Source organism: Pangasianodon hypophthalmus, chromosome 15 (genome assembly GCF_027358585.1).
Source record: "Pangasianodon hypophthalmus isolate fPanHyp1 chromosome 15, fPanHyp1.pri, whole genome shotgun sequence".
NCBI classification, from domain to species: Eukaryota; Metazoa; Chordata; class Actinopteri; order Siluriformes; family Pangasiidae; genus Pangasianodon; species Pangasianodon hypophthalmus.
The window spans coordinates 6974650-6989926 of record NC_069724.1 but is presented as its reverse complement, the minus strand read 5'-3'; the positions used below and the strand labels follow the sequence as shown (position 1 = coordinate 6989926).

Here is a 15277-nt window from a genome sequence, read left to right as displayed (position 1 = left end):
CCAGTAAACATTTAATGCTAATCAATATTTGTTCTCTTTCTTGCTTCCACTTGCTTCCTAACCTTAAAGATCCTTTGGCAGCCAATGAAGAGATGATTTTCCTGGGCTCCTTTCACTAGGATAAGATAAGATAAGATAAGATAAGATAAGATAAGATAAGATAAGATACCTTTATTGTGACTGTACAAGTACAGTGAGATAGCGTTTGGAGCAAGTCAGTAGATGCCATCAAAGTAAAGGGTAATACAATGGATAGAAAATAAGGGGTGCAAATAAAGTCTTATTTAAATATAAAAACTTATAGTACATAAAAAAAAACTTAAGTAGCCTAATGGTCATTTTTCAGGTGCTCTAAGGAATTCGCTCAGTGACCCTTTCCGGAAGTGACATCATTACACCAGTAGGTGGCGCCAACGAGTGTCTTTTTAGATAATGAGTAAGTCATTGTTTCATTCACTCAATACATTCATTTAAAAACGCCAAATTTTACTATTATGAATTATTAAAATTGGCATGCTCAATCCACAAAGAGAAGGTCTGGTGAATTTATTTTCAAGAAACACATTTCAGTCCATTTTGAGTGTGTAGCAAAAGAGCATGCAAGTACTGGGAAATACTTTAAATGAGTTTCCCGAGTATCTTCTGCTACTTACTGCCAGAAAGTTAAATCTCACTGGAAATGGCAATTTATCTGAACATTTCTGCTTCATAAACACAAGGATAGTTTTAAGTAAAGTGGTAAAATAGTTTTTACTTCCACAATCAACACAACTAATTTCCCCATTTAAAAGTAGTAAACAGTAGGGTACAGTGCAGGGTTTAATAAACAGTAGGAACAGATTTATCTGATACTCTTCGCTACGGTATTGATTTATATTTTCTCAGAAATGTCTCCTTCGTGACCTTTTGGGGTGTAAATGTAGGAACTCAAAACGACAAACATTAGTTTTCACAAATAAAAGCTCCGACACTGTGTAAGTTTTAATTTTGTGAGGGAGGCGATGGTTATCTAAACTGCTAAAGTGTCGGAACTGCAACAGTGACGACAGTCTAATTATGAATACACATTATATTTTAGTATTGCAGTGATTACTGTAGGTAGTCTATTAAACCTCCTTATGCTAGCCGACGTGCCGTGCTGCGATGGCCGAGTGGTTAAGGCGTTGGACTTGAAATCCAATGGGGTCTCCCCGCGCAGGTTCGAACCCTGCTCGCAGCGCTGGAGCTCAGCTCTTTTCACTTTTCTCTTTACACTTTTAAGTTGCTACCTATTTCTCTTCACTATCTACATGTGTAGTCGCGGCTTATTCATTATTTATTTGCTTCATATGGGACAAAACTCCAGAATTCTCAGCCTGAGTACCTAAGAGCTATGTACACAGCACCGCTACCTACAAATATATTTGTTTTTATATTAATTTTAAGGGCTTTTTCCCCCAATTTCATTTCATTTCCTACTTGTGTCTTTTATTTATTTATTTCCTATTTTATTTGGTTTTATTTAGTAGATAAATAGCAAATAGTATAAATAATTATATAAATACAGAAGCAACAAGTAGTCCCCACCTTGAGTTCTCACCTCCTGTCCTGGTGGTCCACCAAATTTCTAACTCCGTTAGAGCAGAAAAATAGCCTACTCTTAATTGTGTGGGAAGGTGGGTGACCAGCACTGGAGCCCTGCTATAATGAATTGCTTTACTTTGATTGCCTTTTGGTCAGCAGGGGTCACTAGAGAGATTTTTTTTGTAGAAATAAATGTTGTCACATTTATCACAATTCTTCATCGCCACAGGATATGTATTCACTCACTTTTAGTACCTGCTTCATCCTGATAATAATCAATTACACCTTAGATGGGAAGCCAGATTGAAGGGCATCATGCACACCATTTCCATCCTGATTCACATCTATGACCAGTTTAACTTATCTCACGCACACACAAGCAGAACACACAGGAAAGAAGACAAACCAGATGGGCCCTCTTCTTCACCAGCTTTCATTTAACCATCTCATATCATCCAGGTTCCAAAAATGTAATTGCTGATGTCCTCTCACACATGTACCCCACTGATCCCAACCCACCACTAATCACACCAAACCAAAATCCTTCTGCTCCTGCCCAAAGCACTCCAAATAAGAGCTATGTCCCTTCCAATCTGTGTCTGAGACATTGTGTCAGACCAAGGGCCACAATTCACATCTCTAGTATGGAGGGCATTTCTGGAGAAACTAGAGGTATCTATTAGGCCCCATTCACACCTGGCATTAACACGAGTCCTGGGCGATCCGAACATAAGTGGACAGCACTAAGTACAGGTGTGAACATCAAATGTGTCTCAAAGATGCATTTTGATCCAATCACTCAAACCATATTTGGAGGTGGTCTGGGACACATATGCAGCAACAAAGGGCCACCTAACCGGCTGTGTCATCGCCCTTGTTGGAGAATATGTAATCACTGAGAGAGTGTTTGGAAATCGTGCTGAACTGATCATTCTCTCCTGTCCACTAATAATAATCCTCCACTGCAATTCTAGTGCGCAATCATAGCATTCTGCAGGGCCCTGTGGCTAAAACAGCAAAAATGAAAGCAGCTGCATTTCGTAGCCTCGTTCGTCATGTCACTGCTATTCATTTATAAAGTTTCTTAGCAGGCATTTTGTTAAGTTTGTTAAGTCAAGCAATTCAATGACAAAAGGAATTCACTGACAGATGACGATCTGAGACCCCCACATATAAACCAGGTTAAGTAACCTACAAGCTACAACTGAAATGTCTTTACTGTATATCCTCAAGCTTCCATGTTTCCCTTCTCAAGCCTTGTCAATTCTGGTCCACTAGATGATGATAACCATCAGTCAAACCCCACCTCTACTGCTAGACAGTTTCGTTCAAGCTGTCTGGACTGCCCAGCCCAACAACCCAGAGGTCAGCCCAGAAAAAATCCTTTATACCTGCTATGAATGCGTATGCGACAAATAAACCTTTGAATCTTAAATGTTGAATCCCATCCAGTTTGCAAAGTGAGCTCTTCACCTGATTACTAATGACACTCATCTGCAATCACACTACTTCCTTTAAATAATGCAGACTGTCTAACATACTTTTTGTGAAGTCTCTCTTCAGTGTCTGAGAGTATGCCAATCCTTTGTTATCTGCCTGGCTTGATTAGGCAGTATAGATTGTAATAAAACCAGAAAACCTTCACTTGTGTCTGTCTGTCTGCCAAATTACAGTTAGCCCATTCACGTAGTAACTGGCTGTGGTTATTAGCAATTAGATAAAGGATGATGACTAAAATGAGAAGTGGTGATTGTGATCAATATCTAATTTAACCCAATAAATAAATACACATATAAAGCTCATTAATAATCACTGGCCTGTTATTCATTCCAGCAGTGGAAGGCCCAGAGAGGGCCACTGACAGAGACAGAGAAAGTGGTGAGAGAGAAAATGAAATACAGAGATAGAGAGAGCAACGACTGCATCCAGCCCCACCTCTCCCACCCTTCCTTCCTCCCTCTGTTTCTCACTCACTCTCAGCATGTGTGGAGTTGAGTGCTAAAGTGAGGGAGTGGCAACATATAGCAAGTGCAGGTTTTAAAACTGCCACACACACAGTGAGAGAGAGAGAGAGAGGGTGGAGGCTGAAGTAAAATTAGTGGAAGAACAGAAAGAGACCTACACACCACACCACAGAGAGACAAGGGAGCAAGCATCCAGTGGAGGGAGCGAGAGTGGGAGGCGAACAAAGAGTGGAAAGAAGGCAACCATGCTGAGGAGGAAGAGGAGCGTGTCCTTCGGAGGATTTGGATGGTAGGTGTCTCACATGCAGCAGGATCAGCTGCTAGCCGTGCGCTAACCAGAGAGAGTGTGGATGTGTGTAGCAGATGCTGTGTGTGTGTGCGTGTGTGTGTGTAAAGGTGAGACAGAAACTGTGTGTGCATGATTTGAATGAGAGTTTTATGTTGCATGCATCTTTTTTATTATCATGAACATGGGTTTAAATCAAGATCATGAACCTTTTTACTCAGAGGTGAAATAAAAGTATAGGGAATGTTTTAACAAGTATTACTATTATAAAAGCTACAGCATGGAAACATATGGCCCAGGTTCATCACACAATTTTTTTTGAGCTAGGTGTACCCTTGATCCTGTAACCAATAGTTTTAATGTCCTACTAAAAAGGCCTAGAACATTTCTACACCTTTAACCTCACTGAAGATTGTGTTAATATATGTGAATGCAAATTGGCAATGCTCCCTGGCCCTCCTGCCATCCCAACTACCCTGATATGCATCGTCATATCCTCATTAAATTTCATAGCAGCTAAATCTGCCAAAATATGTCATAATCTTCAATGTCAAAATTCATTCATCAATAACTTTAGCTACATCATCTAGATAGCTAGCCTTTGCATGCACCTTCTGAGAAACACATCACCTAAAATTGTATATGATTGGCCCAAAACCATTACACTTTTTGAAGTCATATGTAATGCTCACTGAAGTAATGTTATTAATAATTCTTGGTTTTAAACAGAAGTAATGTGGAGTAGCACAAAGATGAACAGTACTGGTAGATTGTGTGAGTGATAATTCTGAAAATGTTTACCAACAGTTACAACATGCTTTTATGAAGTGTATTAATATTTTAGTCTTATCTTGCTTTTCTGTCTGCTCAAGCGTTTCAGTGCTCAGACCATAAAGCTCTGCTGTCTAGCACGTCAGCATCTCAGCATCAGACACTATAAATCTGGGTTCTCTGTCTCTTACGTGCACACAAATGCATGCTATGGGGCACCTGAGTGAGCAATCAATTATGTCGAGACTATTGTAACCCTAAATAAACAGTGTCAAACTATTAAACAAATATTTTATTCAAAATGAAATTTACTCACTTAATCTGTTATACTACAGTAGATCCACCAAGATATTTTAATGATGATTACATCTTTAGTTTTCTACTAGAGCTACAATGCTAATGGAACTAACAATTGCTAACAAGTAGTGATCAGTTACAGCTAATCACACATTCAAACCTCACTGAGTTGTTCAGCATCTCAAATACACTTGCTCATGCTCATCACTGCATACAAGTATCAGACTCAGGCAGGAGATGTGGCCCAAAGTTTGAAGGCGGACTTGTACATTAGAACTCATTCGGATGATAAGAAAGTTCCACTTTAATTTAGTTTTTTTGCAGGCTCAATTAGCCATTTCTGAAATTGAACAAATGGCTGCAATGTTTCATTCATAAACTCTTATAAAAAAAAAAAAAAAAAAAAAAGCGTTCCATCTAGTATCTAGACTTCGTCCATACAACAAGATTACAACAAAAGGTTTCTATTTCAGGAAAGGTTCAATGGAGAACCTCTTTAGAAAGCTAGAACTGCTAACCATCCAAAGAACCCTTAAGGTACTCATTTTTGTAAGAATGTACCAAACTTATTGGTTAAAGTCCATTACAGACTCCCTTTTTCTCTGATGACTACTGAGTGTGTGTTTAATGCCAGGTGATGACAGAAACAATGTATCACACTCTGACTAACAGTGTACCAAGCATTCTGTTCAGTTTGGCATATCTACTGTTTTGCTTCAGGTCTTCTTCAGAGCCAGGTTGTTAATAATGTAGGAGAAATATCAGAAGAGATATTAGCATTACTCTACGCTTCCATGCACAAGCTGTGCTTCTAGTCTTTCTTCCTGCTTTTTCCTCAGTTCCTCTATATGGACTTTCAAATATTTTAAATATTTGAAATGTATATTTAAATATATGGGAGATGGGCAATCCAGTTTGATGCAAGATGTTTCCTCTGCTTGTCAGTTTGTACACAATTTTACACTTACACTGTAAGTAGTCAGTCAACCAAGGCATGTTTATGTCTTTAGATATGCACTAGAGCTATGAGGCTAACATAACTCACAGGTAATTGAAGTCTCACCCAAAATCTTTTTCATAAATACATATCTATACACTTAAAATATCTGTCTCACACCACATCTAGTTCTTCAAGGATAGCACACACATTTGGTTTAGGGCACAATGGGACTTGCTGTCATCTGTAAACATGAAAAAAAGGTCACTGTTTAGCTAACATTATGGAGGCAGCCATCTTGGAAAACTGGAATCACTTTTTTCACATTGGACACCAAATATGTATTGGCAGATTGACTACATTTGGTGTAGAAATCTCAGTACTTTTGTTCATTACAGGGTCTATGTTTCTTATTATAATTCCTTGTGGATATATGGAGATGCATATATGTGTATGTGTGTGTGACTGAATGTCTCAGAGCAGTGGCATATAGTTGCTTCAGTCATAGCCATTAGACTTATGTGTGAATGGTTTATTTATGTTGTGCTGCTGAAATACAGCTTCTTAGTCTGTGCTCTCTCTCACACAGCTGTGTGTCACACAACTTTCATTGCTTCCCTTTTCTGAAACTTACAGTCACCTCCATGGATGTAGCTTGGTGGAGCTCAGCAGAAATGTGCAAGAAGTATATTTCACATTTGAATAATATGTGATCACAGGTGAAAAACATGTGAAGGTGCATTTATGCCCTGAAATCACATCATGACATCATGTGTTTTATATAATCACATGTGAAAAACAATTATTCATGTGAGAAAGTCACATTTGAAAAATAAATATATATGCTCTACCTGTAAAGAATGAAAATGTTAAATAAATTAATCATGTGAGAAATCATGCTTCACTTACAGGGCTATGTAAAACCCTTTATGACAAGTGACATAAACATACGTAAATGCTAAAAAAGGCTTATTCTGATAAGCCAGTTCTGACAAGATTGTTCTGCTTTTCATGACAAGTTCAACTAACACATGAGCCAAGTGAACTTGGTTTTGGGTTTTTTTTTTTTTTTTTTTTTTTTTCTTAATATAAGGTTGTTATATGACATTTCCTCGCTGACTTAAATTAGAAGACATGAATCTTCTGGTATGTCCAAGTCACATATTGGTGATGATGCGACATTTCTCTGCAAAGAGAGCATTAAATTGCAAAATTAGAAGAAAGGCGAGCATTTCCAAAAGATGATCTGCAGTGTCTTTTGAAGTGGTGACTTGGTGGTAATAGCATCGGCATTAAATCCTGCTGTATAACACTGTTACTTATACCTCAGCACTGTTCAATTCTCAAATCCGATTGGATTGGTCAGAAGGTGTTGATTCATTTTCTATAAGTATAACAGTTCAACATTAAACATAAAAATGGATAAATGGTTAAAATCAAAATGTCATTCTGTAACAAATAAAAATTGCGATTTTTGAGAAATTGCTGCAAGTACCCCTCGCTGCTGAACCAAAAGTCGAGGGGGTGGAGTTGGACCTGATCTAGGTCTTACCTAGGTGGAGTTGTCCATGGGATGGAGACAACTCAGTGAGTTTCAGGCTGGATAAGTGTGTTTGTTGTTCCATGTTGTACAGGGTCTGATGGGTTAAGGCTGGATGTTAGGGGTCAGAGTTAGAGTTAGCCTCATAGGAGGAGTTGGATCAGGTCCAGCTCCACCCCTTGGACTTTTGGTTCTGCAACGAGGGCTATCTCAATTACTGTGGTATAAGAGGAATAAAACACTTTATAATAAAAATAATCAACTTCGGGGTGGTAACAGTAACTCCACTTCATACCACCCCAATCGTTACTTTCCTATAACAGCAAACAACTAAACAACAGTCCTGCAATATTTCACTCCTTGTATAATGAAGGGTTAAACAGTGACAATCGTGGCAATCTTCATGGAGCCCACTTATGCAATTGTGTGCTTCCAGCTTTGTGTCAACAGTCTAGGCCACTTATGGGTGTGATGGTCAAGTGTCCACATACTTTTGGCCAGATAGTGTATGCAAGTTAATTTTCTAAAAAAAAATGTAAAAAAAGGATCAGTTCATGTTGTAGGTCTTCAGACTACATTTGCTTTCTAGTATTAAATACCATGTTTTCAACTCATTTGTACTCACTCACAGATCATCTGTTTACTACATTTTGTGCATCAGCTTTTTTTTTTACTCGCTGTGGGAAAATCTGTCACACGTATACACACCCTTCCTTTCTTGTCACCCACATCCCCACCACACCCAGGCAAACCGCAAGCCCCAAAAACACACTACCGGTAACTCGGTCAAAACACACACACTCTCCCACACACACACACACAATAAGCACAAATGAAACAGGGTACTTGCAATAATTCACATGTGATACAAAACGAGAAGTAGAAAAATGTGCTGTTTCACTTTTCATCCTGATAAAGCAGGTGTCTATACACTTGCCTGAGCCACTCTCACAATACACATGCTTGCGTATAAAATCTATTAAAACTCACAGGCAAGCTGTGGTGGATAGTGTACAACATACACTGACCTGAGTACAAATATTGCCACTTTAGCAATAAGTCATGTGAGTAAAAGTAAAAACTTGAAAGTTACACAAGTAGAGTATATAAGAGGCAATGAGTCATTTGGTGAAAAACTACTTGAGCAATTACTTTTTCAATTACTTTTTAGTATGCTAAACTGAACACCACCCCTATTATCAATAGTATATAAAGAAAGGTAACGTTACGTAGCTCATGTTAATTCATGCATGGTTCTAGCTACATAGTTAGATATCTAGCAAAGATGCCCCTTACACATTATCCTGAGCCTTTAGACATTAGCAGCACTTAGATATATTCACATCCAAGTAACATCTTAAGGTTAATACAGAGCTTACATACTGTAAAACATCATATGATCTGGCTAGATAGTCTAGCTCACACAGATACATACTGTAGCTTACCTGTACATATTTCAGCAAGGTGGATGTTGAGCTGTGAAATGCTAATAGCTCCATGGATATTGGCTTGTGTAATTTGCAGATCGAAATCATTATGTATAAAACTAACAAAACCTGATAACCACTGTTTCAGACATTGCTGCATTGGCATTTGTTGCCTGAAGTTTGGATTTTTGGCAGGAATCAAGTAATAATAAAATGTACTATTCATTTTAACACAGCCACCAAGGTGACTGATAAATATGTAATCCATGGGTTAGCCGAATTCTTACAATGCTAGCGCTTGCGTTTGCCTGTTTTCTATAATGCTAATTCATGCGTTTCCATGTTTACTATGATGCTAGTTCATGGATTATAATGCTAGTTCGTGTGTTAGCCTATTAACTTTAATGCTAGTTCATGAGTTAGCCTTTTAACTATATTGCTAGTTCATGAGTTATGCCCCATTCAATTCATGGACGGTAAAACTTGCTGTTATTCAGACTTGAAACCGTTTACACACTGTCATTTCATTTACTAGATAAAATGTTGGCTGTAGTTTTTCATGTTAAACATTAGAACAATACCTTGTTCATATTTAAAAGAAATTAAATTGAACAAACCTGATGCTCCAGTTCAGCTCAACTATTATTATTGTAAAAAAGATTGTTCATAGTGTCACTGACTGCTTTATTACAAGTGTGTGTAGACTCCTGAGTACTAGCACTTACTCCAAACTTTAGTTGTGACTCCTTCTGTATTTCCCAGGGCTGTCTTCTGGTCAGTATATGGATGCTTTCTATCACTATCACCTCCTTTAACAGCTGGGTTCTTTGGTTGTTTCCTGCCTCAGATGAGTTGTTTTCCGCCGCACTTGGGTTGTTTTCTGCCTCAATAAAGGCTGCTATCAAATCATTAAATGTAAATGTGAAATGTAAATGTATTCTCACTTCTCCAACTCACTTTCTTGTTGATCTCTTCTTTATACTTTATCCCTTTCTTCCCTGGGCTTATCACATAGCCTCTGCTGCTTAACACAGTGTGTGATGAACTCTCCATATACTTCACTGTGTCCCTGTAGCACCATAGATGTCTGAAAAGAAAAAAAGAAAAAAAAAAAAAAAACAACCCACAGGATCACTATATCTGTAGTAAAAGCTTGATTGTGTTCACAAGTTCACTATCACTTTCTCTGATATGGGTCCAGGCTTATGTAGCTAATGTGTATGATACATCTCACTGTGGCATTTCTGTGTATTGGTGTTTAGAACGACAGTTTTGTTGGATGACCTTTCCTGCATGTCACTGTGAATAGCATCGAATCTGCCTCACTCTAACTGGAACAGACAACAAAATAACACATGGATGGATCTTTGTGGGGGAATAGGCGGGTCACAAACTCATGCTAGTTAGTTTTAGACATAAATTGGTTCTCGATTGCTGTACTACATTGTCAGAAAAAGGTATTCACAGATATTTTTTTTGTTCCCCAATGTATAAACATAGTAGATGTAGCCTGAAACCAACAGTGGGCCTCTAATCATGTGCTTTAACACATTCATACACAAGCTTGTTAGTATATTCTATTGATACAAGTAATGGGTTAAACAATAAATGTATTTGTTAAAAGACGTTTTTAACAGTTAGGCTGTTTCTGTAACTTCCTTCTAATTTATGATGCAATCCGGAAGAATTGGCCCTCTATTACATCTTTAAGTGGATTGTAGCCTTTCAAATGTGACCGATGAATTAGCATCATAGAAGACAGACAAATACATGAATTAGCATTATAGGAAACAGGCTAATCCTTGAATTTGCAATATACTAAATAGACAAACTCATGGATTAGCATTACAAGAATAAGCCATGAATTAGTGTTATAGCAAGCAGGATGACCCATGAACTAGCATCATGCAGAAAATGCAGAAGAAGCTGCATGGCACTGGGTGCTGAGACTAACCACAGAGCATTCTGTTCAGTTCAGTCATTTTAGACCTAGTGTTGAGAAAAAAGCAGCCTCTCACTGGAATGTACAGTATATTGGTGCTTAGTATATTGATTCCTTTGGTTCGTGTTAGCCATCTGCTATAGTACTTTTTAAATAATATTTTGTTCAATCTGATTATGCTAGCTAGGTAATAATAACTAAACTCTAAATGCTTACAACTTCTGCCAAATTGCTGACCACCAACACCACCAACATGCTAATTTTTCTCAGTGATCATATACTAACTAGGTCAAATTCATGTTGGACTAATAATCTGTGTGTCTGTTTGTAATATGGACATTATTTAGATAATCATGACAAGAAAGCACATAAATTGACAGATGTACACAGTATGAATATTATAAATGTGTTTTAAAATAATGAATTTTTTTTAAAGCTTTTACTACTGCATATGTACCATATACATCTACTTACATGCTATGCTCTGGTCACAAAGTGTATTAGTGTATAGGCAACATATGGATGTTTGTCAGTTTTTCAGGGTTTTTTTTTTGTTGTTGTTCTAACACATCTGCATCTACTTACAAAGATACTGATATGGTCTATGCTTACTGTTTTATTTCCTGGTTTCTGCAGATCATGCCACAGTTCTGCCCTGTCCATGCCTCCCTGATTCTTGTTTGCATTTTATTTTAATTTATGTATATATCTCCTGGGTTTCGTATCTATTTTTGACTTCTGCGCTGTTTTATTTTGTTAGGAGTTTGGGTGCAGAAATGCCTTTGATAACTTCGTCTGCATGTGCTCTGAGCCCTACCTTGTAATTTGGACTGTAACTTGTGATTAGTCCCTAATATCAAGGTTTATATGCATGTACAGTACATCCAACTGCCTCTGACTACACGTCAATACAGCTTGATCTGCTGTATCATGTTTGAGCAGAGAAAACACAAAATTCTGCAGGCCATGAAAAGTGAAACTATTACATTTGTGCTTCTTAATCCTGTTCCTGAAGCACCCACACCCTGTACAATTTACTGTCTTCTTTGCCCACAACACATCTGATTGAACTCATCGGGTAATTAACAAGCCTGAACTGGATTAAACGGGAATGTTAGAGCAGGGGAAATGTTTAACTATGTAGGACACAATTCATTTCATTTGATGACTAAATCTAAACTATTTCTTCTCTTTTCATCCAAATCCAGGATTGACAAATCTACCATTACTGCTCTTCGAACCCGGTGAGTAATCTGCTCTCCGTAAACACACCACACACACATACACACACATACAGAGAGTCATGGTAAAACAGACTGTCTGATAAGTTATCTGTGTATTTGTATAGAGATGGATTAATGGAGAGTCGCTAGGATGATGAGTGTGTAATTAGCATTATTCCTAGCTACAAAAAAGGGCCTGGAAAGCTACACATTTAAAAGGGTCCACCTCTCTCAGTCAGGACTGAACATGCAGAGGCACTTATCGCAATCAGATTTCCATTCAGCAATCACGTAATCTAACCGAGGAACACAAATAGAACACGTTCAGTTCAAAAATGGTTTGCAGCTTTGATTTAGAGGCACAATCCACTGATTGCTCTGCTTGGTGCTTTGATTACAGTTTATGTTATTAACATGGTCTACGCAAATCAATCTGTAAATTTTAATAAACTGGATTTTTTTTAAATGTGCCTGCTCCAGCCATATACATCAGCCAATCATGTGTCAGCAGCACAACGCACAAAATAATGCAGATACAGTTCAATAGCTTCAGTTAATGTTCACATCAAACATCAGAATGAAGAAAAAGTGTGATCTTTGTGACTTTAACCGTGGCATGGTTGTTGGTGCCAGATGGACTGGTTTGTGTATTTCACAAACTGCTGATCTCCTGGGAATTTCACACACAGCAGTCTCTAGAACTTACACAGAATGGTGCAAAACACAAAAAACATTGAGGGAGCGACCATTCTGTGGGTGGAAACTCCTTGTTGATAAGAGAGGTCAAAGGAAAATGGTTAGATGGGTTTGAGTTGCCATATTCACCCAAACTGGACAGATGAAGATTAGAAAAGAAATCACCTGGTCTTTTTCCAGTCTTCAACTGTCCCTGTGAGTCTGTGCCCATGATAGGCTCAGATTGCTGTTCTTGGCTGACAGGAGCGGAACCTGATGTGGTCTTCTGTTGTAGCTGTTGTAGCCCATCCACCTCAAGGTTTGATGTGTTGTGCATTCTGAGCTGCTTTTCTGCTCAACGTGGCTGTAAAGAGTGCTTATTTGAGTTATTATAGATTCTTGTCAGCTCAGACCAGTCTGGTCATTTTCCTCTCATCTCTCTCTCTCTTCAACAAGGTGTTTCAGTCTGCAGACCTTCTGCTCACAGGATGTTTTTTGTTTTTCGCACCATTCTGTGTAATTCTAGAGACTGTTGTGTATGAAATTCCCAGATCAGCAGTTTCTAAAATACTCAAACCAGCCCATCTGGTACCAACAAACATGCCACGGTTAAAGTCACAGAGATCACATTTTTTCCCCATTCGGAGTTTTTTAATTTCTGCACCTTGATAAATACCCCCAAGTTTATTAATAATAAACATGTTTTACAAAGTCGAGTGATATAATTATTACCTTATTGGTATTAATTAATTCTTTAAATATATTTTTATAATACAGTGCTGATTAATGCTTGATTCGGATTGGTCAGTAGTGTCAGCTGCAGGGCAAATTACAGATTTATATAAATGCACTCATTCTAATAATCTATACTCATTTCTATATTGACAACTTACACAGGAACTTGTATGGTGGCACTCCAGATAAACAGCTAAAAACTCTAGTGTCTCTAGTGTCAGCTCTTTGCAACAGTCAGAGGTACAGCTGTAACTTTAAGTTTTCTGACACTGGAAAGTCTTCAAGACAAAGGGCTTTGCACTTTGTGGTGTCTCTGTAACATGCTGCATTTTTTTGTCTTATGGTTCCATTTCATGTTGGGTCCCATTACACCACCCTGTCACTGATTATTTTTCTATAAAAGCACACCGAGTCGTGTTTTATTCCTTACTTGTGATTTATCAGCTTTTTTTTTTATCACCCCCTCTCTCTCTCTCTCTCTCTCTCTCTCTCTCTCACACACACTCTTCACCTCCTCTCTCGTGGGAAATTCTGAAGGACTGCTAAGTGCTATTTGTCAGCAGGGAATAAGTGGGGATGAACTGGCTGAATGAGGTCGTGACTACACGGCCGTCTCACACCCATTTACTCTCATACACATGGAAATGATCCACTGTTTAGCCTCAGTTCATGCTGGCGGCCACATCTCCCCAACAGACACGATGAAAGGCAAATTTTAATATTTCCAGCTGTAGTGTCTGCTCATGTGGGCTCACATGCCCACAGAAAGAGCAGAGTGCATTTTATTTATAGCATTCTCATTTATAAGGTGAATTCTTTGAACCTGTAGTGGCTCTGTATTCTCTGATGTCCCCTGTGTGCTTATGCATTGCTCATGAATCAGCATGCATTAAAGCCCTGAGCCATTATCCCTTGCTGATTAGATGTGTAATGCTCTTCAGTCCACCACAATAAGCAAACTTTAATAAGAAAATAAAATGCAGTCCAGTGAATAAAAATAAACAGGATGTTCAACTTACAACAATTGTAGATGATCAGCTAAAACCTTTTTCATCTTTTTTTTCCCCATATTTGTCATCTCATTTTTACTGAGTAATTTTGAAAAAGGGTAGGTCTTTACAAAGTTCAAAACAGAACTTAATTACGATCCATAATATTTCCAGCTTTCTGACACAATTATACTTTCAAATTTTTAGAGGCGGGGCCTTTGAGATGGATTGAATCCTTGTTTTCCAAGATGGCTTCCAAGATGTTATATGGCACAGTTACACTGTGACCTTTTGTTTATTTTAAGTCTAATATTTATGTATATCTATATAATATACATTACAGTAAGTAATACACGAAAAGTTATGTTAGCAAGTGAAAATATCCTGAATAAAGACAAAATTTATCTAATATTTTTCATTATGAGATAGAACAAGTATCGGGCCTATTTCTGGACATTTTTAGTAATTTCAAGTCTCTTTTTGTCTTATTCTGTTTTGCGGGTAATTTTGTTTTTTTATAGACAAGAAGCTCAAAATTTTCTGCTAATTTGTGGTTTGTGGTCATTAATACATATATGCAGAACAGTCCAAATGATAAGATAAACTAATCTTGTTAATGTTAGCTAAATGATACTTGGTGCTTCAGTATGAAACTTAAGAAGCAAGCATCTTACAGCAAACATTTCTTTACTGATCACTCACAGTGGAGGAACACTGTGTAAGCCCAATTTTTTTTTGCCAAACTATGCTGTAATAACCTCATTGGCGTAAAATTGTTTTAAAAAGTGCTGGATGCATTGTTTTAAAAAGTGCTGGATCCTGTTGAGGGGAGAAACAATACGTAATCATTTAGACACCAGGGCAATTTGTGTTATTTATTTAATTTTTTTCATCTATATCAAGCACCTCTCACAAAGAGATATACTTC

At 37.8% G+C, this 15277-nt stretch overlaps 1 protein-coding gene and 1 non-coding gene across 4 annotated transcripts in view; both read left to right on the top strand.

The window, feature by feature from the left end:
- Window positions 1-1137: 1137 nt before the first annotated feature.
- Window positions 1138-1219, top strand: trnas-uga (transfer RNA serine (anticodon UGA)). The gene has a single exon. It is a non-coding gene; the product is annotated as a tRNA-Ser (tRNA).
- Window positions 1220-3625: 2406 nt separating this feature from the next.
- rap1gap2b (RAP1 GTPase activating protein 2b) overlaps window positions 3626-15277 on the top strand; it is a 45383-nt gene continuing 33731 nt past the window's right edge. For all 3 annotated transcript variants that reach the window (XM_053240350.1, XM_053240349.1, XM_053240351.1), the window contains exons 1-2: window positions 3626-3816; window positions 11936-11971. In XM_053240350.1, coding sequence (XP_053096325.1) covers window positions 3773-3816; window positions 11936-11971 — 80 coding nt within the window. In that variant the 5' untranslated portion in view covers window positions 3626-3772. The remainder of the gene's footprint in view (window positions 3817-11935; window positions 11972-15277) is intronic.